Consider the following 27,985-nt stretch of genomic DNA (forward strand, 5'->3'; position numbering starts at 1 on the left):
ACACACACACACACACACACACACACACACACCTGCTACAACAGGTGTGTGTGTGTGTGTGTGATTCAGGATCAAACGTTACAATCAACAAATCAAACAGGAAGTCGGGAGTTGAAACTTCAGAATAAAGCTGCAACTTTAGGAGAAAAAACTCACAGTTTTAATAAGGAACAAAGTCTTTAACGTAGAAATGTTGATGGGTGTGAGTGTATTTTATAGATATGTGTGTGTGTCTGAATCTCACAAGACAAAGTTTGAATCTTATGAGGCAGAAAGACAAAAAACAAACAAAAAAAAACGCGTTCGTAGAGAAAACTTTACGAGAAAGAAAAAGTAGTAATTTTCCAAAAAGAAACGTTGTGTTCGTAGAGAAAACTTTACGAAAAAAAAAAAAAAAGTCGCAATTTTCCCAAAACAAATGTCGTGTTCGTAGAGAAAACTTTACGAGAAAAAAAAAAAGTCGTAATTTTCCAAAAACAAACATCGTGTTTGTAGAGAAAACTTTACGAGAAAAAAAAAAAAAAGTCGTAATTTTCCAAAAAACAAACGTCGTCTTTGGAGAGAAAACTTTACGAGAAAGAAAAAAGTCGCAATTTTAACCAAAAAAATAAAAAATAAAATCTGAATCTCATGAGGAAAACGTCTCTGATTGGCTGCTGGTAAATTTCCCCAAAAATAATATTTGTGTTTTTTTTTCTCTGAAACTTTATTTAAATTCTCGTAACTTTATCGTAACTTCACGTCTTTTTCCTTCGCACACAAAACACAAAAAACAAAAAAAACCATCAAAGATAAAAACTGAAATCGTTCCAGCTGCTACATGATGATGTCATCGCCGCCTCTGTGACATCACACAGGTGCGTCGTCAGTCAGGTAGTTTTTTTTTTTGTCTCTGTTGTCGGGCACAAACACGGGTTTTAAGTCTTTTCTTTTTTTAAGTTTCCATGGTTACAGAGAGAGTTACAGAGCAGCGCTAGCCTGTGGCTGTGCTTTTATTCTGAAAATCCTGTCCGGCTGCTGGTCTTCGTGTCGTTGTCTGTCTGGAGGGGGCGGGGCCTAATCCTCTGTGGCCCCGCCCCCCTCGGCGCCCCGGCAGCTGAGGAGGAAGACGAGGGGTCGGACTGCATAGCTGCACCTGTTGCCACGGTGACGTCGTCCGTTCAGGAGGTGATGTCACTTCCTGTCTGCTGCTGATTGGATGTGATGATGATGATGATGATGATGATGATGCTACTTCCTGTCTGAGGCCTCTGAGCTGTGATTGGTCGACGGCTGGTCTGGTCTGATATGTGGTGACGGTGTGAGGTTGTTTGTTTGTTTGTTTGTTTGTTTGTTTGTTTGTGCTCAGTCTGACGTGACGCTGGTGGATTCACACCTGTCGCCAGGGAAACGCTGTGATGTCAGACTGTGATGTCATAGTGTTGAGTGAGGAGGTGAAACAGCTGCAGAGACACAGGACAGGTGTGTGTGTGTGTGTGTGTGTGTGTGTGTGTGTGTGTGTGTGTGTGTCAGATGCGGATCTGGTAGCCGTCGTTCAGCGTGCTGAGCTCTGGAGGTTTCCTCTCCACTGAGGCCGGTCTGAGGATAAAACACAAGAAAACATCATCATTATCTATATATCTATAGATATAGATATATATTTATATATATTTGGGGCCAGACTTATAAAGACAACAGAGATTAAGGTGGAAATGTTCCGCCTTAAAGGAGAATTACGGTTAGGGATGTCACCATTACTTGTTTTCACAATTAATCGCGGTATTAAACGCCACAATTATTTAATCGGAAAGGTTCCTGAATACCGTTACTTTCCAAAAAAGATTATGTCGGCAGATCAGCGCAACTCGCACGGAATGCAAACAAAGTTACGCAACATTATGAACGATATGAACCATCACCTGCGGGATAACCACCTGGCTTTGTACCCCAGAGTAAAGGTAAATACACAGTAATGGGTTAAATTATGTTAATGCCAATTTACCTAACGTAACACTGAACTGGTAGGAATTTAAATGTTAGTGCCTTGACATGTTAATGTCAAACATTTCCTCTGAAGGATCAATAATTAGTCCTATATTAATAGATACTTTAAATAATTTGTTTATGTAAATGTAATTATATTTTGACTATATTTGATTTTACACATTCATAGTGTGGTAAAATGATTGAATATAATAATCGTGATAATCATGATTATTTTTCTGACAATAATCGTACCAAGAAAATCTATAACCGTGACATCCCTAATTACGGTAATTTTCTAAATAACGCGGCGAGCTCTGGGCTGTTTCCATATCAATGCGCATTAACAGAGTTTATGCTCAGTCAGTGTTGTGTGGTGAGGAACTGGTGGATGTTGCAAATCATGTGTAGTGATATTTAAAGTCACGGTTTTAAAGTTCTGCCTCCATTACTTCTCTGTTTAACTGCAGTGTAGTGCAGCTAGCAGCTAACAGCTAACAGCTAGCAGCAGGAGAGCTAGGTGACTATGTAGAGCTACTTAGAGAATGAGCGGAATCCTCCTTTAAGGAGCCAGTTGAACATGTTGAGGACCAGAGGAGTTACTGTAGCTTTAAGAGAAGAAGAGGAGGATGAAGGACAGAGAGGAAGAGGAAGAGGAAGAGGCAGGTCTGTGTGTGTGTGTGTGTTAGTTGTTGTTGAGTTCAGAACCATAACAACATGTTAATATAATTCAGTGTAATGCTCCTTTAACCCACTCTCCTCACGGACAAAATGTGTCGAGTTTAATAAAGTTTAATTTGTATCAAGCAGCAAAACAACAACATGAGATGTGTAGAGGTTCACACACACACACACACACACACACACACACACACACACACACACACACACACACACACAGTGCCACGTCAGCGTGTGTGTGTGTGTGTGTGTGGTGACTCTGCAGCTGCTGTCCAAGTCAGATTGTGTTACATCTCACCACAGCTGCTGGCACACACACACACACACACACACTGAGATACACACACACACACACACACACACACACACTGAGACACACACACACACACACACACTGAGACACACACACACACACACACACACACACACACACACACACACACACACAGTGTTGATGTGTAGAGTTAATCTCTTCATCTCGTCTGTTTATTATCAGCTGATACATAAAAACATTGTTGCTGCAGGTTTGTGTAGTCATTAAAGGGATAGTTCATCATTTTTGTCAAATTGGCCTATTGCCATAATCCCTATAGTCATAGCAGTAGGTTCGTTACCTTTAATTGTCGGTGCAAGCTATTTTTAGAACGGTGGAGCAGAGCCGTGAGCTGCTCAGAGCTACGCTACGGAGGCTCATTATGGGATTTCTTGGTTTCCCTCATCAAACTCATCAAATACACAATCCAACAACTCCACAACGCTCTGGCGGACAAGTTGTGAGCTGCACATTCACCACGCTATGAGATAATAACACAACGTTACCACACAGAGTTGTTTTAGAGGGAAATACATGCAAAACCACTGATGCACGTTGCCTTCAGGGACAGTTTTTTATCAACAGTCTCTGTATTTCCCTCTAAAACAACTCTGTGTGGTAACGTTGTGTTATTATCTCATAGCGTGGTGAATGTGCAGGTCACAACTTGTCCACCAGAGCGTTGTGGAGTTGTTGGATTGTGTATTTGATGAGTTTGATGATGAGTTTGAAACCAAGAAATCCCATAATGAGCCTCCGTAGCGTAGCTCTGAGCAGCTCACGGCTCTGCTCCGCCGTTCTAAAAACAGCTTGCACCGACAATTAAAGGTAACGAACCTACTGCTATGACTATAGGGATTATGGCGATGGGCCAATTTGACAAAAACTATCCCTTTAATGACAACACAAACCTGCAGGAACAATGTCTTTATGTTTTTATGTATTATGGTAATGGGACAATTTGACAAAATGTTGAACTATCCCTTTAAAGCTGAAAAAACACACACACACACACACAGACACAGATGACAGTTCCCAGTGTCAGCTGAACAGAGTAAGGACTTGTCTGTCTGGTGATAACGCTGAGCTGTCACCAACACACACACAGACACACACACAGACACACACACACACACACACACACACACACAGACACACACATATACACACTCAGACAGACAGACACACACACCTAGGAGCGGTTGTTTCCCTCAGTGTCAGAACGATAACTTCACCTTCGGTCTAAACTCTCCTTCAACTCACCGGCGACTTTGAGGACTTTTATTCTGAAAATCTCGTTAGCTGCACAAACAACAGGGACACACACACACACTAACACACACACACACACACAGAGACACACACATATACACAGACACACACACACAGACTTACGATTTGTCTCTGCGGTGTGCGGTGCGTCGCTGCGGGCTGCTCTGGCGTCGCCGTGGAGACAGGGACTTCCCGCGGCTGCGCTCCTTGATGGGCGACTGAGCGCTGGACGACTTGAGGATCTGACAGGAAGAGGAGGAGCTTCACGTCACCATGGAAACTACACCAGTTCATCACTCAGATTAAAGACAGTTATTTTCTGTATTACAAGTTTTGTCTAATTTTATGTTAATATATGTAAATGAGGCTATATCTAATTAAATATGCGCTAATTTGCATATACACTGCAAAAAATTCTAAATCTTTCCAAGAATATTTGTCTTATTTCTTGTCAAAATGTCTCATTTCTAGTCTAAACTAATCTCTTTCCACTTAAAATAAGACTCATCACCTAAAAATTAACTTGTTTTTAGTTAATTTTCACTTGTTTCAAACTAATTTTCACTTGAAATAAGTAGAAAAATCTGCCAGTGAAAGCAGGTTTTTTGTGTTTGTAATAAGAAAGAAAAACTTGCTCCACTATCAGATTTTTCTACTTATTTCAAGTGAAAATCAGCTTGAAAGAAGTAAAAAGTGTCTAAAAACAAGCTGCTTTTTAATGTGATGAGTCTTATTTTAAGTAGAATGAGATTTGTTTTGACTAGAAATAAGACAAATGTTCTTGGTAAGATATTTTTGAGTTTTTGCAGTGTATTTCCAGAACAGAAATCTGAACAATGGATAAAACTACTTTGTTTTATTTTGTTGACATATTAGAGTCTTTAGTTTTTCCAGAGGAGGATTGTGGATATCTCTTTTTATCACTCTGTAAATGAGAAAATACTGTCACCAGCCCTTTAAAACATCAGATGTCTCCATGTTTTTAGTAATAAAATGTTGTATAAATGAGGCTGTGAATGATATATCAACAATCCCCTCTGTAAAAACCTTCAGAATATAGAAAGGGATCAAACTGTTGCTACTGTATTTAAAGATGGTGATGCAACATGGCAGCCTCCAGTGGGTGCACCTACCTACCTGTGTATTTGTAAACAACTTATTCTGAGCTACGAGAAAGCTTTCATTTGTATGTGGTTGTGATTAGACTTCGGTAAATACGTTTTTATGAAAGCAATATTCGATTTTTGCTAATAAAAAAAAGCCAAATAAGCTACGTACTGTTCCTTTAATGTGGATTTCCTACCTTTATTTCTACTATTTTGAAAGAAGACGTGTTATGGAAGCAAAACTAGCACAAAACCTCGAAGAAATGTATAGACCACATCCCCCTCATGCCCATATTTGGATCAGCTGGGTGTTTGGGGGCGGAGTCAGAAACATAAACATGACCGTCTTAGTTTAAAGGAATCACAATAATATGAGACAGAGTGTTTCAGCTCCATATGAATAAGACACAGTTTAGCATGCTGGTGTGTGTGTGTGTGTGTGTGTGTGTGTGTGTGTGTGTGTGTGTGTGTGTGTGTGTGTGTTAGTGTGTGTGTGTGTGTCGTTAAGCCGTCAGTAGGAGGAGGAAACAGAGTTTTTCCTGGACAAAGAGTCAGGAAGTGGCTGATGTTTCCCAGCTGGTCACATTCATCATGTGGTGCTGGAAGATATGTGGGTCAGTGTGTGTGTCTGCGTGTGTGTAGGTGTGTGTTTATGTGTGTATATGTGTGTGTATATGTGTATATGTGTGTGTGTGTGTGTGTGTCACAGCTCTTGTTTTAGCTGGAAGCTCGAACTCCTCCTGACAAACTGAGTTCTCCTACGGCCAGTGAACACAACCTCAGCATGAACCTCCACCACATTCTCTGAAGGACGAGAGATCAACACAAAGTCTCTGAACAGCTGACCACACACACACACACACACACACACACACACACACACACACACACTAGGTACATGTATGTGTGTGTGTGACAGCTGCACGCTCACTGACCTACATATCCTGCTGACATGCATGTAACACACACACACACTGCACCAACACACACTCGATGTTCATGTGTTTGGTGTGTAAATCCTCAACAACAGAGTTACAGTGAGTCCTGTGCTGAATGAAGATCCTCTCAGTCAGTTGGGAGTCGAACCAGCGATCAGCACCGCTTCAGGCATGTAGTGTCTACCAACATGGGAACGTGCTCTCTAGCCACCGAACATCCCATCATGAAACATTTACCCCTGACAACACACACACACACACTCTTCTCCTCTGTGTCCTGAATAACTCCTGACGTTCGTCCTGGTGGAAACAGCTCAGCCAGAGCTTCACACATCTTCATCTTCATCTTTATCTGTCTCATCCAACTCTGGGTGAAATAATAATCACGTGATCATCAGCTCTGACTGGTTCCCATTTACACTTGTAGTATCGATAACTCAGTAGCTGTGTTTACATGCGCAAAATTTCTTGATCAGATTAAAAATTTGAGGGATCGGAAAATCCGAATCCACTGTTTACATGGGCGCAAAATCAAATAATCCGATCATGACGTGCGTACTCATGCACCGAGCTTTATTCAGAATAACAGCATTTTGACATGCGCAGAGCTGTCTTTTTCCCTAAAACAACAGCAGAAGAAGAGTTGTACTTCCTGTACTACTGTAAACAAACCAATAAACGCGGAAGTGGCTCAATTTATCCCATTCAGTAGCCTACTCAAAATGGACCTGCGCCAGATTTTAAGAGCTGTTGCTGTACTCCTATATCGTTATTAAGCAGACTCAGCAACGTGTAGGCTACTACTGTTCCTGCCATTGATAAATCTCACCGGACCCATGAAAAGTGCGGATGTGAACACGCCATACCCCGCCCTCTATACACCCAAACACAACCATATGGTCAATGCAAAACAGCGCGTGCATATTAATTAGCCATGTGCGCTCTGGAAATTTGTGGAGTTACGTCAGTGGAAGACGGTGAAGACAACAGACAGGGAGTGGGGAAAGAAGCGGGATTACTCTGAAAGCGAGATACACGGCGATATCGGGTCGGTAGGCTACTACTCGCTCTCTTTTTTCTCTCCTCTCATCAGCTCCAAACTCACCCGTCCACCTCGTTAACTCAGGTGACAGATAACAACTCTCAGTAGATCCGTGTGCGCTGCTGCCAGTGTGTTTTTAAGGTTTGATTCCTGTCGGACGTCACACTGGAGTGTGTACAAGCAAAAATGAATAGGCTAAATAAATAAGAACCGAGTAGAACCGTGTACAGCCGTGTCGCGCTAGTGGGAAAGGATGTAATGATCGGAATAAGTGTTTACATGGACGTCGTTCGGAATAACGATCGGCATAAACCACCCCTCTCGATCCGAACAGAATTTCTTTCGGATCGAGCCGAATCCGATCAGAATCTTCCAATTGACGTGTTTACATTACACATTTTTATTCGGATCAGCCTTTTATTCCGAATATTTGTGTCCATGTAAACGCACCTAGTGTTTCCGCTAGGTATGTCCTGTTAAACTTATGTGCTACAATAATAATCATCAATGTTGTTTATTTATAAGCCCGGCGGACAGTTTTTTTTTTTTTTTTGCTTTCCCACTTAGCCTATAAATCTCTCTGCCCCCTAGCGGCAGCAGATCTCTTTGCTCCGTAGGTGGGTATAGAAACGAGCCATAGGAACTTTTAGAGTCTGGAACACCGTTTGTGTTGACCAATCACAGCGCTCTATCTGTTTAGAGAGTCCTTGGGCGGCTTAACGCCATGACGACATACATTTTAATTGGCTCGTCAGGCTAACGTCATCCTGCTCTTTGCTCTGATTGGTCGTAGCGCTACACAGTTTGAAAGACAGCCTTCATCCCGCCCCCTGGATTGAGCCGAGGTCTACCGCTCGTCTCCAGACTAGACATGTTAGTGATGTAGTCTGGTGCGTCAGGCTATTTCCCACTAGCACTCGAGCGCGACGTCCCACACGAGAATCAAACCCACTAATTTTAAAAGACACACCGGCGACAGCGACCGCTGATCTGAACTGAGACTGTTGTTATTCTGTCACCTGAGTTAAACGATGCTGTGAGGAAAAACACACTGTGGTCCGTCATCCAGGTGCAAAGAGTAGATACTAGGGGTGTCAACGTTTACAATTTTTTCTACACGTGTACACGGGGCTTGTAACCGACGTGTACACGGTTACACGGGGAGGGTGGGAGGGGGGTTATTATTATTAATTTCAAACAATTATTATGCTCAGCACAGATGGAAAATCTATAATATAATCAAATGGTTCTGTTGTTACTGTTTAAAAGAGTCAGAATAGGAGGAAAGATCGGATCGAGAGCAGCATTCATTTACAAGTTTAATCTGCACCAATTAGCCTACACTTTTTCTGAATAAATGTATGCTCCATTGCTCCGGCCACACACTGTAGATAGGCTACCGGCTCTTCTCTTGGCTCAGTCATCAGACCGGGCCGAACACGACCGGACACACCGGGTTCGGATCGAAAACATTTACTAGCTCCGCTCCGTAGCGAGGTAAGTTGAGTCTAAAGCCAGGCTCTCCTGTACTACAAAGGTGGCTCTCTTTTAACCCGGCTAGATCACCATGGTAATTTATGCTTAGCTCATCACCTGGACCCGACCAGGTTCAGAGTTTAATCATAAAACCGGTTATAAAAGCGCAGCTGTTTCACTATTTAACTCAGCTGCGTCACCTTTACTTTGAAAGTCCAGTGGAGCTGGATCAGAACGGAGCGTTTGACCGGAGGGAGAGATCACACTGATCCGCTGCTGTTTACTTTCTCTCTCCGCCTACAGGATGTTCAGCTGAGGGAATACGCTGCTCAGCTGTTGAGCCGAGCGTCAGGAGCAAGTTGATAACCAGTTTCGTACCGTGTTTGAGGTTTTGTTGAGCTAGAACATGAACACAAAGCCTGGCTATGTTGAGCCTCCTTCGCAGTACAGTTTTTATTAATATGTGACATGTGGACAGTCAGGATTGTGTTATTTGTCCTTAACTCACTGATGTGAACAAAACTAATCACCTTTACGAGCCGTGTGTGTGTGTGTGTGTGTGTGTGTGTGTGTACCTTCATCCTCATGTCTCGTCCGTGCTTCTCCAGCTCCTTCCTCATCTCCTGAGCTCCCAGTCGCGCTGCGTTCAGCACCAGGTGCTTCCACTCGATTGGCTGGAAGACGTGAGGGTCGTGAGGCACGTACAGGCCGATCTTCACCTGGAGAGACGGACGGGGAGGGGGCGGGGCTTAGACACACCTTAAAGGGGAATTTCAGGTTTTTTTTACAATCTGGACCTTATTTCTATCATAACATACGATCATTTCCTCCCCCAGATAACTTTGGTGTCATTCCAAGTGGTTGTGATGAAATGAGCTCCAGCCGAGAGGCGCGTATATCCGTATAATGGAGTCTACAGGGTCTAAATAACACATTATCTGCAGAGAAACTCCTTCATTTCACCAAGATTTAGTTCTGATAGGCTAGTGCTATTCCCCTCTGAGTCCGGGGTTAGCTGTTATCAACATCCGGGGTCTGTAGGTTGACCTACTGACCTCTGACCTGGATGATGTCATCTCTGAGCGCTGCCCGGCTCATTCTGATAATAATCATTCTGCTTTGGCATTCAGGTCCATTTTTATCTCAACTAGCCGGAGCTTTAGTGAGTCCAGGTTGAGGAGAGGAAGCCTGTGGAAGCTGAACTTCATCCAGCTGCTCATTTTGTTCTGACAAGTCAGAAACACACAGAAACCAACCGTAGCATTAGCGGTAGCAACAAGCTCAGAGATGACATCATCCAGGTCAGAGGTCAGTAGGTCAACCTACAGACCCCGGATGTTGATAACAGCTAACCCCGGACTCAGAGGGGAATAGCACTAGCCTATCAGAACTAAATATTGGTGAAATGAAGGAGTTTCTCTGCAGATAATGTGTTATTTAGAGGCTGCATTCTGCTGCCCTGTAGACTCCATTATAGGCAAGGCAAGGCATCTTTATTTATATAGCGCATTTCATACCAAGGCAACTCAATGTGCTTTACATAAAGACAAAACATAAAAAAAAGAAGAAGCATAAGACAGAATAAAAACAAACAAAACACTAAAAACAGAGTTAAAAGCAAGAGCAAATAAAAGTAAAATAAAAGTAAATAGATAAAGTTTTAAGTTCTCAGCTATAAGCACGTGAAAAGAGAAAGAGAAATTATACGGATATACGCGGCTCTCGGCTGGAGCTCATTTCATCACAACCACTTGTAATGACACCAAAGTTATCTGGGGGAGGAAATGATCGGATTTTAGGATAGAATTAAGGTCCAGATTGTAAAAAAATGGTAATTATCCTTTAACTCCCCCTCCTCTCAGCTCCTACCTTCTTGAGCGTGTGCTGGTATCTCTTGTAGGAGCTCTCGAACTCGGCCACCAGCTCCCCCAGCGTGCGGTGGCTGAGCGGTTTGTCCATCAGGTCGGGCCGGCGGCTCATGCCCAGCGAGCCGTAGCGCCCGTTGCAGTAGACGCCCAGCACCACGTGGTGGAAGCAGTGGCCCGAGAACTGGGTCTTAAAGCTGATGGGGAAACGCTCCAGGGACGTCAGGCCGTTGGTCAGGTAGCTGCTCCACGCCGTCAAGGATCACAACCACTCTGTGTGTGTTGATCTTCCCACAAATCAGATTTCTAACGCTTCTTATGTTTTATATTCTAATTATATTCAAATTTATAATGTTTTTATCTCATTATATCCACCTATAGCAGCTTATTATTACGTCCCTCGTCCAGTAAAGGGCATTCCAACTAGGGTTGCGAAATTCAAAAGTTGGAACTTTCCATGGGAATTAACGGGAATATATGGGAATTAACGGGAATAAATCCGAAATGTACAGAACTGATTGGTGAGGGTGAGTTATATTTTACTCAACAGTCTTGTTTTTTGTGGTTCAGTAAACTAATTGATTGTTCATACGAGAATTAAAACTTGACAAAGTTCTACTCACAAATAAATCTGTTGAAATGTCATGTTTTTTAGTTGTTTTTTTAGTTTATTTTGCATGGATGTCTGCTTATGACAAAACAAAATATTTACATTTATGCTTGGATATGATACAGTTTGTTTAAATTACCCCCAATTTCCTGTTAATTCCCATAAATTCCCATGGAAAGTTTCCAATTTGGAATATTTCCAAAATTCCCCAGCTTAACTTCCCATGGAAAGTTTCTGGAAATGTTCCACCCCTTTGCAACCCTAATTCCAACCAATTCTGTTATGTAACATTTGCAACACATTTAAGTTTTACCAGCTCAATATAAAACGTCAAGAAGGGAAATATAAATATCATAAGTAGCTAGTGGAGCAACGGATCGAGTTTACACCTTGAAATGTTCTTATTTTAAAAATATTTTAAATTCTGTTTGAATAGCGAAGGTTGTTCTGACAGCGCCGGTGTGTGTGTGTGTGTGTGTGTCTTCCTGTCTGAATGAATCACTCTGATTCACTGTTGTTCTTTTATTTAACCACAAAAACAACGACGGAGCTCGATGAGAAAAGAGGATGTTGACTAATTCCACTAAGTGTGTGTCAGTGTGTTGCAGCTGCTTCAGTCTGACAAACATGAGTTATCACACAACATTCAGGCTTCAGAGAAGAGTTGTTTTCCACACTTGTTCCTTGTTTTGTAGATGTTTGTTTCCATGTTTCTTCCTCTCTCGGCCTCAGGAGTCTGATTTAAACATGATCAGTCTGTGGCTCTTTAACTTATTTATTATTATCTCTGACATGTTTAGTAGAAATTATGACTAGTTTATCATAGAACAACAACAAAAGCATGTAGTATTACTGTTTAACCAGCTCTGAGCTGCTCCAACACCGAAACACTCAGCAGCAGAGTCCACGCTTTTATCTGGGAAATAAATCCTTAGCAAGAGTCAGACTGAGCTCTGGAAGCTGACCATCTCACCATGAGATCAATCATTATTTTCCAGCTTTTCCAGGACTTTTGACTTTTCTTCTCATTTTCCATGACTAGAGAACTTGTCAACCTCTCCTGGTTTTCCAGGATCTTCTCCTCTGATCAAACAGCTCCACTAGACAGACAAGACTTCCTGTAGATGGAGGATGCTACAACGCTACGGCTTCACACTCTGAGATAAGAACAGAACTGGAGAAGGAATCAGAGCCATGTGCCCCCACTTCCTGTCAGACTCTTTTATTTTGAAAAGCCAGACTGGAGACACACAGAGCTGGTGTGACCGAGGATAAACCCTGAACATCCTGAGGAGACCAGACTGAACCAGACTAACAACACAACTCAGACTGCCACCAGCTACAACCACCGTCTGTGTCCCTGTGTGTCCTCCTCCTCCTCCTCCCCCTCTTCCTCCTCCTCCTCCTCCTCCTCCTCTCTAGGGATGGGAGTTAAGAACCGGTCCCAGCTGGTTCAACCATCAACATAATTTACCTTTCTGCTGAACGACTCCCTTATCGATGCCGAGCTTAGAAATTATTAGTGTGACTGCTGAAGCAGTCACACTATTGTTCTTCTGTTTGGCCATTTTCTTCCGCCTTTTTACGGTCTTCTTCTAGTCCTTCATACTTTGTGCTATTTCAACAATTCATATATCAAAACGTGCAGCTTTTTTTGAACTTTATCGGCATTACTTTTCTCTTTTTAACTATTTATACTTTTTAAAATATTTAACTTTTTCACAAAAAATCTCACATTCATCAAAGTCTCAACCTCTCTTCTTCACAACTCCACTGTAGTGTAGGGGGTAGGGTGGCTGCCTGCCAACCCTAAGGTCACTGGTTCGAATCCAAGGGAAGAACTCTTGTTATGTTATGTTGAATTCTGCTCTCCTCCCCCGCCTTCAATTGGTTACAGGTGTTTGTTATCTCCTTGATTACTCATACCAGTTTGCAGCACATCATCACATTACAATGAATGACAACAGTTTTGAAAGCAGTGTGCTCTCTGTAGCTGAGTGGCAGAGTAAAGGTTTAGTGATCATATGGTCATGGGTTCGATTCCTGCCTCAGTCTTTTCACTTCATTGCTTGACTTTTGATTCCAATTATTCAGCTGTCATTGGACAGTCTTTGATTCCTCATAGTATAAAGCTCATTGTAACTCAGGTTCTCTGTGGCCATATGGTTAGTGCTCAGCCTGAAATTCACAGACATTTTCATTCTAAGTCATTCAAGCTTGACTCTCAAGCTTTCTTGATGTTGACAGTGTGCAGATCATTAACAGACAACAGTCTCTGCAACTGTGTGTGCACCGTGGCCTAGAGGCAGAGTGGAAGTCTAATGACCATGAGGTTGTGGGTTCGATTCTGACCTTGGTCAAACATTTGTATGGTGATCACTGCTTGCACTATTTGCTAATTCTGCAACAGCGTTCAGTTGCTATCAGCAGTCACACCATTTCCATTCTTGGAAATGCTTTTTCTAGTTAATAATATTATGTCTTTTTTTTATAACAGTGTTTCACCGTCTGTCACCTCCGTCAGTCAGCTCCTCCTCCTGCACACACACTCACACACACCAGTTACACACGCACACACACACACACACACACACACACACACACACACACACACACACACACACACACACACACACACACACACACACACACACACACACACACACACACACACACACACACACACACACACACACACACACACACACACACACACACACGGACAGGTCGCTCTGTAACGGTAATAAAAGTTAATTGCACTAATTTGAACGCATTAGTGCTAATTTAATACTGTAAGCGATCTGGATCCAGAGACCAGTTTTACATGTTTCAGTCTCATGTCAGTCAGTCGTCGACCTGGTTCAGAGCTCAGAGACTCATAATAACACAATACAATGTGTTGTTGTCAGAGGAAACCTGTAAAGCTCTGCTCTATCCTAGGGCTGTTCGATTTTGCCCAAAAATAAAATCTCGATTTTCTTCTCTGAAAAATCGATTTCCGATTACAATTACGATTTTTTTTTGTTAAATGACAAACTATTTTGTGTGCTGTTTGTGTCTTTTTAAATGGACCTAGAGTCTAATTAATCTAAGATATCAAAATGTAAAAAAAAAAAAGAAAAGAAGAAAAAACAAAAAGATTATGACAAATATTCTTATTCTGTGTGTAATGGGGGCGGGACTAGATCAGCTTTAGCTTCTCCCGCTTTCCCTTTCGGCCATGTGTTTGTATTATTTGAACAAAGATGAAGTGTGATGATGATGATTTAAATTGACATGCCCGAAATAAACAAATTGATTGATTGATTAATTTAAAAAATAACTATCTATCTATTAGAGTAAAAAATCGATTTTTACAATTTCAAAAAATCGATTTTTACAATTCCAAATACTTGTGATTACGATTTTAAATCGATTAATCGAACAGCCCTACTCTATCCACACATGAAATACACAGGAATCAATAAAGAATCGGATCAATAAGCAGAATCAATACAAATCTGACGAAGCAACAGGCGTAACGCGCTGTTCGCTGCTTTTAACCTTTGTTAATACATTAATTTGTCAATCTGCTCTAGTGTGTGCTGAGAGTTTTTAGATTTTATCAATAAAAACTTATGAATTCCCTCCTCCTGTGTGTGTATATGTGTGTATGTGTGTGTGTCACCAGGTGTGGTCTGAGGGGAGGAGCCAGGTGAGAGCAGCTGTGGCTCCGCCCCCTCAGTGATGTCACAGCTAATGACTGGTCAGGTCGCTGTCACGCAGCCTGAACAATGGCAGCTGTGTGTGTGTGTAAGCAGGGTGTGTGTGTGTGTGTGTGTGTGTGTGTGTGTGTGTGTGTGTGTGTGTGTCTATGTGTGTGTAAAAGCAGCTGCTCCACCTGTGTGTGCAGCTCGGCCTCATAGCTCAGTGGTTAGAGCACTGGTCTTGTAAACCAGGGGTCGCGAGTTCAATTCTCGCTGGGGCCTACACTCTTTTTATAGAGACACAGAGTGTGTGTGTGTGTGTGTGTGTGTGTGTGTTGGTGCAGTGTCACATTTCACCGACCTCAGATCTCACACACACACACACATGCTGACGTGACTGTGTGTGTGTGTGTAGGTCAGTCCAGGTCACAGAGTTAGATCTTCCTCCTCCTCCTCCTCTTTTTCTTCTCTGGGCCACAGTCGGTCCAGATTAAGATCACTGTCACCACGGCAACAGCACATGTCAAACTGGACCATCACACACACACACACACAGACAGACACACACACAGACACACACACACACACACACACACACACAGAGACAAACCTCCTGTCTGCTGCTGTGAGAGCTGGAACATCAGATCTGGACTAGAGTATTTGGATCGTTCGTGTCTCGGGCTGCAGCCGATATCCCAGTACTCGAGTACTCGCTCGGCTTGGTACCATTTCACTACTCGGATACTCCGCCTCAACGTGTCGCCCACAGTTGGATCATTAGTAGACGTGTTATCAGGTTAAATAAATGAATTATTGTGTGGAAAAACAAAGAAAAACTCCAAGGCACTCTCTTGAGTTAATAAAAAATGCCTTTAATTCATATGGCATTGTCACAATGACATGTTTAAAATGACTACGACGCGTTCGAAATGTGAAAATTAAAGGCCTTTTTATTAACTTAAGAAAGTCCCTTTCTTTGGTTTTCCACATCCTCTCCAAAGAGCACCTCTAGATTTGAGAAATTTGAGAGTCCACGTAGCGCTAACTTGCTTTGAATGTTTTCTGAAATTAATTATTGTAATCTTCTAAATGAAATTAAAATAAATGCACAGTCCTGTTTTGGAAAGCAGGTCCCAGAGGGTAAAGCTCAAAACGCCACAGAGTTTTCATGTAAGGCAAGGCAATTTTATTAGTATAGCCCGTTTTTACAAACAGTTAGTCTCAAAGGGCTTTACATCCCATCATAACAACATCCTCTGTCCTTAGACCCTCACACCCACTGAGGAAAAACTCCATGGAAAACCTTTTTAACAGGGAAAACCAGGAGAAAGCTCAGGGTGAGCAACAGAGGAGGGAGCCGAAATTCTCCCATGGGAGACAAATAAAGTTGACTTTGACTTTTGACTTTGACTTTGACGTGCAATAGATGTTGTTACAGACAAAACGCCCAAAATGAATCTTCAGGTAAAGGATGATGTCACAGCCTCAAGCCTGTGAATATTCTCATTCATCCAGGTCATATTGTAGTTTATCTCAAGGACATTTAAATCAAAAGCAACTAGACTTGGTTATTTGTCTAGGAAGACGTTTCACCTTCATCCAAGAGGCTTCATCAGTTCCTGTTGTTCACATCTAACCAGGCTGAGACTGGTCCAACTATCTGGTGTGGAGATTCCGACATGAGAAATTGTTTTTAAATTAAATAAGTCTATATTTTAAGCTTGTTTGTAGTGGAAGCTCCCAGCACTGCTCTTCCTGGTCCGTCCAAATCTCAGAGGAGCTTCCGCTGCAAACAAGCTTGAAATATAGACTTATTTAATTTTTTCAGAACAATTTCTCATGTTGGGGCTTCAATACAAGAGGGACATTACAGACGAGCAGCATGGAGGTATCTGGATGTTTTTTGGTGTGTCTTTTTGTTACGAAGACAGTTGGTATCCATTAGCAACCGTCATATGGACATGCACTGCTACGCCGAGACCCCCTGTAACTCAGAGAAGCCACGGAGGACTCTGAAACTTCTCCCAGCCCTTAGTCCACATGAGGGGGAGGAGATAATGAGGGAAATTTGAATTTTGGGTGAACTATCACTTTAACATCTCCTGTTAAACCATCATCATCATCGTATTTTGCTCTGACTCGACTCCCATCAACATTTAATCTAATTTCCCAGCTTGTTGGGATCAATATATAGTAAAGTCTATCTGGTCCATGCCTAAGCTGAACCAACAGGTCAGTCTGGTCTCCGTGTTCCCTCAGCAGCTCAGTGGAGCAGTGGTTTGCTCTCCTGCCTCCTAATGAGAGGGTTGTGGGTTCGATTCCCTGAGGAGGCAGTGTGTCTGAACTCTACATGAACCGACAGCGACCTGAGACAGGCAGCTGTTGAACCCCGTCAACATTTTACTGCTCCTCATGACACCAGAGTCTCAGTCGTCGACACCAACACCAGTCATTCTCCAAAACTCACGTGCACACATTTTGACTTTGTTTTTTCCTCCCGACCGTAAACCGATGCTCACTAACCAATTAACTGTTATCTGATCAGATGAACTAGCTCTACAACACATCTGTGACCAGTGCCATTAGGCAACCTGATCCTCTATCGGCCATCTTTTTTTTTCTCTTTCTATTAACCCTCCTGTTGTCCTCCTGGGTCAAGAAAGGAAGGGCAAAGAGAGAGAAAGAAGGAAGGAATGATGGATGGAGGGATGGAACAGATTGGGTCAAAAAGGAAGGCAGAAGTAAGGACAAAGAGAAGGAAGAAAGGAAGGAAGAAAGGAAGGAAGGAAGGAAGGAAGGAAGGGAGGGAGGGAGGGAGGGAGGAAGGAAGGAAGGACGGAAGGACGGAAGGAAGGGAGGGAGGGAGGGAGGGAGGGAGGGAGGAAGGACGGAAGGAAGGGAGGGAGGGAGGGAGGGAGGGAGGAAGGAAGGAAGGAAGGAAGGAAGGAAGGGAGGGAGGGAGGGAGGGAGGAAGGAAGGACGGAAGGAAGGAAGGAAGGAAGGGAGGGAGGGAGGAAGGAAGGAAGGAAGGAAGGAAGGAAGGGGAAAAGCATTGTGGAAAGAAGGAAGGGAAAAGGGAGGAAAGAAAGATGGAGGGAGGGAACAGATCAGGTCAATTGGGTCAAAAAGGAAAAAAGAGGTAAGGATGAAGGAAGGAAGGAAGGAAGGAAGGAAGGAAGGAAGGAAGGAAGGAAGGAAGGAAGGAAGGAAGGAAGGAAGAGGGAAGGGAAAAGGAAGGAAGGAAATCAAAGGAATTTTTGGTTATTTGTCTGGGAAGACGTTTCACCTTCATCCAAGAGGCTCCATCAGTTCAAGGTCAGATGCGAGCATCCTGTATCCTATATAGAGAGCCTAAGCGGAAGCAGGAAGTAACGGCGCCATGGGACCTCAACTCTGAAAAACTCGCCATTCAAATGAACGAGACTTCTCATGAGTGAATGAGACTTATTTCGTGATCCGATTGAATTGTGCCATGAGAAAAAAATATGTCCTCTACCTGTTTAAAACATCACGTTTCATGAAGAGAAATCAGCCGTTTGTTGTAAAACAGCAACAGAAGAATGTATTTAGTGTGACGACGCTCTACGGATACAGATCTGTGTCCCACAAAAAATACGTCACCAACTGACACGGGAAAGGGCGGCATGTGGTCGCCATGGTGACGTCACCTACGCGACTTGTAGTCTTTCTGCTTACAGATTCTTCTGAATGTTATTCTACAATAGCTTTACAACAAACTGTGATGTTTTAAACAGGTAGAGGACTGAGTTTTTTCTCATGGCGCAGTTCAAACGGATCACGAAATAAAATTTTCAGTCCCGTTCATTTGAATGGCGAGTTTTTCAGAGTTGAGGTCCCATGGTGACCGTTACTTCCTGCTTCCGCTTAGGCTCTCTATATTAAACAGCTACGACTATAAAACAGGCCGTGTGGGAACAGCACCACGCCGCGCGGGAACAGCGCCACGCCGCGCGGGAACAGCGCCACGCCGCGCGGGAACAGCGCCACGCCGCGCGGGAACAGCACCACGCCGCGCGGGAACAGCACCACGCCGCGCGGGAACAGCACCACGCCGCGCGGGAACAGCACCACGCCGGAGAAGTTCAAGCCCTGAACATCTGGCTGTTTGTCTTCTGGCCCCGAAATGTGAGATTTGACAAAACATCAGTCATTTTCAGGCTCCTGAGATTTTAATCCGTGTGAAAGAAAGATGCCATCAAAGTATTGTGTGTGTGTTGGCATCGACTTGGTTCCAAAGTATGTGTTCCCATGACAACCCAACATACATACAACATACGTGTTAATCTGTAGTGAAAAGCTTCACACGCTGCTTTAAACCCTCGGCTCCGCTGGATGAGACGGAGCTCAGTGTGTCTGTCTGTGTGTGTGTGTGTGTGTGTGTGTGTGAGATGGGGGGTTTAAACTTTGAAGTGGGCTTGTTGCCAGGCAACGCGGTTCAGCGAGAGGCAGGAAGGGTGGCAGTGGTGGGTGGATGGGTGGTGGTGGTGGTGGTGGGGGGGCATTAGGATATAAGAGCTACATTACATGTCTTATTGATTTCACCCACTGATAACAACGTGTGTGTGTGTGTGTGTGTGTGTGTGTGTGTGTGTGTGTGTGTGTGTGTGTGTGTGTGTGTGTGTGTGTGTGTGTGTGTGTGAAGGATACATTCCCAGGATGACGGCTTCCAGGCATTTGATTGGCAGAGACTCTCTGATCATCTCCCTCGCTGTCTCCATTAACCTGAAGGGAGGAGATATTATTGTTGAAGCAGTTGTTCAGTTTCCTGCAGCGACGTCAGGAAGTCACATGACCTCTGCTCCTTTAAAGGACAATTCCTGGCAAATTCAACTCGGGGCTGTATGTTCCTAACATTTTAGGTCTAACAGAAGGAATCTGAAGGTTGTCAGTTCATTGTCTCCTGTTTTGCGGTAGTTGTGTCTGTCCCCGCATCGGCAACGATGAATGGGAGCAGATTGAAGTTCTGCTGCTTAGGCTGTTTCCATCCCTCAAAGCCACAGACAGCGTCAGATGGAGACTCAAACATGCACCCAGAAGTTTATTTACTTCAACAAGCCGACATGTTTGTAAAATTAGATCTAATTCAAAGTCTGGCGGAGTCGAGACCCAAGTTGACGCTCGGTGTGTTCAGGTGCAGTGGGAAGCTCCCGTTTGGGTCATAAACACTGCAAAAACTCAAAATCTTACCAAGAATATTGTCTTATTTCTAGTCAAAACAAATCTCATTCTACTTAAAATAAGACTCGTCACATAAAAAAGCAGCTTGTTTTTAGACACTTTTTACTTCTTTCAGGCAGATTTTCACTTGAAATAAGTAGAAAAATCTGATAGTGGAGCAAGTTTTTCTTTCTTACTACAAGCACAAAAAACTTGCTTTCAGATTCTTGTACTTATTTTAAGTAAAAATTTGTTTGAAACAAGTGAGTTTTGACGAGAAACGAGACATTTTGACAAGAAATACGACAAATATTCTTGGATAGATTTTGAGTTTTTGCAGTGAACACATCAACTCTTGACTTGCTTGAAGTAAATAAACTTCTGGCTGCATGTTTGAGTCTCCATCTGACGCTGTCTGTGGCTTTGAGGGATGGAAACAGCCTAAGCAGCAGAACTTCAATTCGCTCCCATTCATCGCTGCCGTGGCGACGCGGAGACAGACACAACTACCGCAAAACAGGAGACATTAAACTGAAAACCTTCTTTTAGACTTAAAATGTTAGGAAAATACAGCCTGAGTTGAATTTGTCCAGAATTGTCCTTTAAAGGTGGAGGTGATGAGGTGATGATGTCATGAGGTCATGTGACAGGCGTCCACTCACCCACACAGAGGACGACTCTTCTTGATCTCAAAGAACTGTGTTCCTGTGTGGTTGTATCTGAGGGTTAAGGATCATCATCATCATCATCATCATTAAATAAACTCCTCTTCCTCGTGTCGTCATGGCGACCTGCTGCTGCGGTCACGTTGCCATGGTAAAAGGATACTGCAGGGCCTTCATGTAGTTCTGCACGGCCACCAGCCAGTCGGGGACGGACATGGAGGGTCTGAAGGACGGGACGGAGGGGACGGGAGGCTGCAGGACGAAGACAGAGAGACATTCACCATCAGGACAAAACACCTTTATGGTTTAATAAACTACGTATTTTCCCTTTTTAAAGCAACACTATGTAGTTTTTTTCGACCTTAAAATAATGTTTCTAAACTCATTGAAGTGGTAGAAACGGTTCAGAGGATGAACGGTGCTGCCGCTGCAGCCTGAGCATCATAGAAGACAGTAACCCAGTCCTCAGTGTGTTCCATAGGCGCTAATACAAAAAACCACAATGCCAAAGAGTTGTTGTGTGGTATATCGTTGGTTGAACAACTTAAAAAAAACATACGATTTTCCCTCTTCCCCTTCAGAGAGTGGGACAGGAAAAGAAGAGATTTATGGCTTCAGGCCTTATGAAGAATGGACAAAAATGGCCAGAAGCCGTGGGATCGGCTAATCCACATGTGCTTGTGTGGTTGAACCGCCCGAAGGTCCGCTAACGTTATTCCGAAATTTTCCGAAGGTCCGTTCTAAAATTGTACATAATGTGTGGGCTAATATACAAGGAAAAAAAAATTCACCCAATACGGGTTTCGATCACTGGCCGCCCGCACTCGAGGTAACTGCTCTAACCGCTGCACTACGGTGGCAGTTGATTGACATGTATCACTCAGCGTTATATACTGCACCTCTCGCCGCTGAGTGGGCTCATTCTCCGGTAGGATTTATGGACAGACATTGCCTAAATCTTTATTTTTTTCAGTAAAACGACATGATATAGCTGTCTGCCTGACTAACGGTAGCTATTACAGGAGGTTTCCAGGCCAAATCAAGACGGACTACGGCGGGATTTGTATTTACCGCCAGTCAAAGCCAGCAGTTTGTTTTCACCGGAACGGGGGCGTGGCCTCACTTGCTGCTCTCATCTATCGGCCCCATCTCAGGAAGTTATGACGTCATTCAGATAACACAATAGAAGTCAACTTAAATTCAAAGGGAAACTGGTTACTGTTTGGTGATTTTACTGTTCTGAAATGTAAAAAAATGGGTCACACTGGACCCTCAGCATTATATTATCGCTCCTAAACTAACAAACGTTTGTGTAGAGCCCTGTATAATAGCAATGTTCAGCTTGTTATACCGAGGGAAATTTAGCTTCTCAGGAAAATCTCTGCTTATCAATTGCAATTTTTTTAAAATCCTGATGCAAAATATTTGCAGTGTGTGTAACCAGTGTGTGTAACCAGTGTGTGTAACCAGTGTGTGTAACCAGTGTGTGTAACCAGTGTGTGTATCAGTGTGTAACCAGTGTGGTGAGGCTGCGGCTGCTGTTGTGTTTCGGTCTGACCTCGACCACAGGAAGTGACCTCATCCTCCGCTGAGTCGGCTCAGGAAGGATGAGGTCACTTCCTGTTTCTGTTCGCTTGTTGACATCGAGGCAGGAAGTGGCTTTAACAACACACACACACACACACACACACACACACACACACACACACACACACACACACACACAGTAAAGCTTCTGGGTCGGGTGAAGGAGCAGCAGGTCAGTCACACACATCACCTGTCACCACGACAACAACAACAACAACAACAACAACAACAAAGATGGCGGCATCAGCAGCTCCAAAATTGTCACCATGGTGACACAGGGGACTCCTCCTCCTCCTCCTCCCTTCCTGTTTACCCCCACTCCTCTGTTATCACCTCCTCCTCCTCCTCCTCTCTTCCTGTCTATCTATTACACCCCCCCCCACTCCTCCTCCTCTTCATCCTGCTCCTCCTCTTCCTCCTCTGTTATCACAATCTTTCCTGTTTTCTGGTTTCTCCAGCTCCAGGACCCGAGGGAGGAGGAGGAGGAGGAAGAGGAAGAGGGGAAAGTGGAGAAAGAGGAGAAAGGGGAGAAAGAGGAGGAGGAAGAAAAGGAGGAGGAGAAAGAGGAGGAAGAGGAGAAAGGAGAAGGAAGAGGGGGAGGAGAAGAAAGAAAGAAGAGGAGGAGGAGGAGGAGAAAGAGGAGAAGGAGAAGAAAGAGGAGGAGGAAGAAAAGGAGGAGGAGGAAGAGGAGAAAGGGGAGGAAGAGAAAGAGGAGGGAGGAGGAGAAAGAGAAGGAGATGGAGGAGCGGGAGGAAGAGGAGAAAAGGAGGGGGAAGGAGGAAGTGGAGGGCAGAGATGAAAGAGGAGAAGGATAAGAAAGAGGAGGGGGGAGGAGAAGAAAGAGAAAGAAGAGGAGGAGGAGAAAGAGGAGGAAGAGGAGAGAGGAGGAGAAGGAGAAAGAGAAAGAAGAGGAGAAAGGGGAGGAAGAGAAAGAGGAGGAAGAGGAGGGAGGAGAAGAAAGAGGAGGGAGGAGGAGAAAGAGAAGGAGATGGGGGAGCGGGAGGAAGAGGAGAAAAGGAGGGAGAAAGAGGAAGTGGAGGGCGGAGAAGAAAGAGGAGAAGGATAAGAGAGAGGAGGGAGGAGGAGAAAGAGGGGAAAGAGGAGGAAGAGGAAGGAGGAGAAGAAAGAGAAAGAAGAGGAGGAGGAAGAGGGGAAAGAGGAGTAAGAGAAGAAAGAGGAGGGAGAGGAGAAAGAGGAGAAGGAGAAGAAAGAAACAAGAGGAGGAGGAAGAGGAGAAAGGGGAGGAAGAGGAGGAAGAGGGAGGAGAAGAAAGAGAAAGAAGAGGAGAAGGAGAAGAAAGAGGAGGAAGAGGAAGAGGGGAAAGAGGAGGGAGAGGAAGAGGAGAAAGAGGAGAGAGGAGAAGAAAGAGGAGAGAGGAAGAGGAAGAGGAGAAGAAAGAGGAGGAAGAGGAGGGAGATGAGGAAGGAGAAGAAAAAGGAGAGGGTAGGAGGAAGAGGAGGAGAAGGAGAAAGAGAAAGAGAAAGAGGAGATGATCCAATCAGATCAGTGTAACAATGAACTGATCAAACCGTCTCCACCTGAGAACAAACAACCTGATTATAACCTGTGTGTGTGTGTGTGTGTGTGTGTGTGTGTGTGTGTGTGTGTGTGTGTGTGTGTGTGTGTGTGTGTGTGTGTGTGTGTGTGTTAGTGTGTGTGTGTGTGTGTAGATGACGACATCATCACATCTGGACTAATCTGCATCTGGACCAGAACCAGAACTCTGTGTCCCGGCCCGGCGCCGTAATCTGGACCTCAAGGTCACCGCCACCACACCTGTCGCCTGTCACACACACACACACACACACACACACACACACACACACACACACACACACACACACACACACACTAACACACACACACACACACACACACACACAGCGTTACTCTTGTTTCCTGGCAGCTGCTTCAGTTTTTTCCTCTTGGTTTCCAGAGATTATCCAGCACCATGATTGTATTACAGGGATTATTCTGTCCCGGTGCCAACACACACACACACACAACTACACACACACACACACACACACACACACACACACACACTGACACTAACTACACAGCTACACAACAGCACTAAGCTCTGATTATTGATTATTGCTAAATATCATGAACTCACTAACCTACACACTGTACAAGCTGCTCAGAGAGCGTATCCGTGGCAACCACCTGCTCACACACACACACACACACAAGTGTCAGGTTACACATCAACAATACAAACTGTGTGTGTGTGTGTGTGTGTGTGTCCTCCTGTCCAGGTCGACATCATGGGACCTGGTCGCCGTCGCCAACCAGGTCACTGATGACCTCACGGCCAATTAGCAGCTAAACCTTCCTCCTCCTCCTCCTCCTCCTCCTCCTCCTCCTCCTCCTCCTCCTCGAGCTTTCACCCAAATCTCTGACAGGAAACTACGAGTGTGAGACGATGACGTGCTTCATGTGTGTGTGAGTGTGTGTGAGTCATCTACTGTTGTGATATTAAACTTTACACTGAATAAAAAAGTGGTTCATATTTTCTGGATGAAAATGATTAATAAAATAAATGGCAGCAAATGCAGCTGTTAAAGGGACAACCAGGAGTTTCTATCTGGTTATAAAAAAGTCTGATATTAATGTGGATGAATCTCCGTTACCACTTGTTAATGGTCCATTTTCTATAAATCTATGGTTTTGTCTCTATGGTTATTTTGTTATTATTAGTGGTGGTGGAAATGCTGGGCGAGCCGACCAGCGTTTCTTTACTTTCGGTTTCGTGGCGAGTCATGAGAATAACGCCGCCGTATGAATCTCCGTTTATGGTGGGAACTACGACGGTATGTGATCGTCTTCCAACCTCTGACTTTAATTCTTGATGAATGAAAACATGAGTCTGTCTTGCGCCGGTCAAAGAATTTCACCGTGCGTGCTGAGGCTCATGGGAAATGTAGTAGGAAACACTTCACTTTCCAAAACTCCTCGTTGTCCCTTTAATATTCTATTGTTGTTATTAATCAATAATACTGATTGAGTCTTGTAATACGTCTACATTATAAAATGGAAAGATGAAATCGGCTACTATTCTAAAGCCTTACGCTGCGTTCCAGGCTTTTGATCCCGTAAGTTACGTCTGAAAGTGACAGTGAAAGTGAAAGTCACTATAACGGCAGTCGAACTCGTAACTTCCGACCTGTGAACTCGTAGCAGACAGTCGGTGTTTTTACGACGTTAACAAATAGACTAAAGTAGTTGAGTTCACATGTTTAAGGTGAACTTTCAGCTCAAGGAAGGGTTAACAACGGTAGAGGGGACTGAGCAGTGACTTTCACTTGAAAAAAAAGCAGAGGAAAAGACGACATGCAGAGCTAACGTCCAGAGAGGTGGGACTGTTTGTTTTTTCTACAGCAGGGCTATTTTATTAGATAAGATGTATTTCTGGTATCCTCCGCTTTGCGTCGGGCCAAAGAGCGAAGAACGTCCCATAGCTGTGGTATAATGAACGTCTACCACGGCCTTAAATATATCCCCCAGTATTCTGTGTGTGTGTCAGTGACATAAAGAAGAGTCTGTGTGAAACTGGGTCAAAGGTCACGATCGGCGACCAATCGACAGAGACTCTCAGCATCTGTGTTCAAGAGAGACGACAGTCGACAGTTACGAGTGTAACTAACCTCACTAGAACTGAGCGACCTGCTCCTGACAACATGTGTTTGACCAGAGTGAGGAGGAGGAGGAAGAGGAGGAGGAGGAGGAAAAAGAAGAGAAGGAGAAAGAGAGTAGAAGGAGGAGCAAGAAGAAGAGCAAGAAAAGAGGTAGAGGAAAAAAAGGAGGTGGAAGTAGAAGAGGAGGAAGAGGAAGAAGAAGAGGAGGAGGAGGAGGGAGAGGGAGAGGGAGGAGGAGGAGGAGTAACAGCCCTGAGGAGCAGCAGAGTCTGGATCAAAGAGGTGTCTGTAGCTGCTGTGACGCCGTCGTCATGTGAACGGCCACCGGCTTCGATTTCACGCCTCTGACACGAAGATGAATCATTAACATGAACTTCCTGTTTCTGAGTCTCTACGTGTTCACGGACCCAAACCAGAACCAGAACCAGAACCAGAACCACAACCAGAACCAGAACCAGAACCAGAACCAGTTCCTGGTACCTGGTACTTTATTTGGTAACAGTTCCAAGCGAGCCGAGCCGATACTGCAGAGAGTTGGCCAGAGAGTCTCGTCACTGGAAGAGTCATGAGTGCGACGTCCGACACGGGAATCAAACCTGCTATTTTTAAAAAACACACAACACCAGCAGCAGCAGCAGCTTCCACTGATCTGGTCTGAGACTGTTGTTGTTGTTGTTTAGAGTTAACTAAGACTAAAACTAGCAGTGGATAAATAATCTAGTAAACTGAAATAAAAATAAAAATGGCAGTTTTTCCAAAAAGGAGAAGTGAATGGGACCTGATAGGAACATTATGGGATGGATGCAACTAAAAGGAAAAAGAGGTCTGACTGGTTTCTCCTAAAACCTGAACAACTACAACTAAGACTAAATAAAAACTACACCTAAGACTAAATAAAAACTACAACTAAGACTAAAACTAAATAAAAACTACACCTAAGACTAAATAAAAACTACAACTAAGACTAAAACTAAATAAAAACTACACCTAAGACTAAGACTGTTGTTGAACGCACTAAAACTAAACTAAATAAAAAAATCAAACTGAAAAACTAAATAAAAACTAATGCATATTTTTAAACTATAATAACCCTGGTTCGTTGACATAAGTTACAGTAAATGACGGTTTTGCAGAAAACCACACTGAGGTCCATCTGAGTCTCCAAACCAGAAACGTTTGTAAGAACACCAGAAAAAAGTCGCTAGATTTGTCGCTACTAGTCGCTTTTGACAAAATAAAATAACCAAGAGGGGTTGGAAAGTCATCACGTTTGCAGCATTGCTTTCTGGCCGACCAAGACCGGTCTAGTGTAAACAGACCGGGGTTCTGCTCTCTCACCTTGGGCAGGTAGGCGGCGTTGCGTACCCGGTCCACCATCTCCTGGCCCTCGGGGTGCACGGCGGCCACGTGGGCCCACATCCGCTCCCAGGTGAGGCCCTCGATGGGGAAGCCGGTCCGGTTGACGTAGAACAGCACGCCGCCGTCCTTCTCCTCCTCGTCGCCGGGGGAGCGCGGGCCGTTGTTGGGCGGCGAGGCCGAGGACTCGTCCCGCGTGCCGCCGCCGCCGCCGCTGCTGCAGCGCAGGAGGCAGTGGGAGCTGGAGCTCTTGGAGCGGCCGTGCCGGCTCAGCTTGGCCGGAGAGGTGCCGGTCCGGCTCGGGGAGGTGGGCCCGGTCATGGCTCCCCACCCGGAGGAGGAGGAGGAGGAGGAGGGGGGAAGGGCAGTGCAGGGATTCTTCCTCCAGCTAACACAGCTCCTCTTGCTTCCAGCTACAGTACATTTTGATCTTCAGGGGAAAAACCTGCAGGGAAATAAAAAAAAGAAAAGAAAAAACCCTCAAACTTCAACCTCACTGGAACATGTTCTGCATCTAGATCAGACCTGCAGCAGGACCCGGTCTGTCTGTGCTGCAGGATCATCACGCCACTCTGCCTCCACACTGCTCCACACACACACACACACA

At 44.2% G+C, this 27,985-nt stretch overlaps 1 protein-coding gene and 1 non-coding gene across 2 annotated transcripts; one reads left to right on the top strand and one right to left on the bottom strand.

The window, feature by feature from the left end:
• Positions 1-1,388: 1,388 nt before the first annotated feature.
• vash2 (vasohibin 2) lies at positions 1,389-27,820 on the bottom strand. Its single transcript, XM_085771216.1, has 8 exons — positions 27,361-27,820; positions 20,958-21,046; positions 20,792-20,848; positions 19,620-19,694; positions 10,660-10,897; positions 9,366-9,509; positions 4,352-4,470; positions 1,389-1,578 (listed from the first exon to the last, which is right to left on the bottom strand). Exons 1-8 carry the CDS (start codon positions 27,697-27,699, stop codon positions 1,509-1,511), a joined length of 1,131 nt encoding a protein of 376 aa, XP_085627342.1. The 5' UTR covers positions 27,700-27,820; the 3' UTR covers positions 1,389-1,508.
• On the top strand, positions 15,161-15,233 carry trnat-ugu (transfer RNA threonine (anticodon UGU)). The gene has a single exon. It is a non-coding gene; the product is annotated as a tRNA-Thr (tRNA).
• Positions 27,821-27,985: the final 165 nt, after the last annotated feature.

The sequence above is a fragment of the Trachurus japonicus genome, chromosome 24, assembly GCF_045865225.1.
Source record: "Trachurus japonicus isolate A0001 chromosome 24, Traja_1.0".
In the NCBI taxonomy this organism is placed as follows: Eukaryota; Metazoa; Chordata; class Actinopteri; order Carangiformes; family Carangidae; genus Trachurus; species Trachurus japonicus.

Coding starts and splice junctions, on each gene's coding strand:
- vash2 (XM_085771216.1), bottom strand. CDS start 27,699: ATGACCGGGCCCACCTCCCCGAGCCGGACCGGCACCTCTCCGGCCAAG. Junction 21,047..27,360: donor ACGCCGCCTACCTGCCCAAG/GTGAGAGAGCAG, acceptor TTCGTCCTGCAG/CCTCCCGTCCCCTCCGTCCC. Junction 10,898..19,619: donor GAAGCCGTCATCCTGGGAAT/GTATCCTTCACA, acceptor GGCGTGGAGCAG/CTACCTGACCAACGGCCTGA.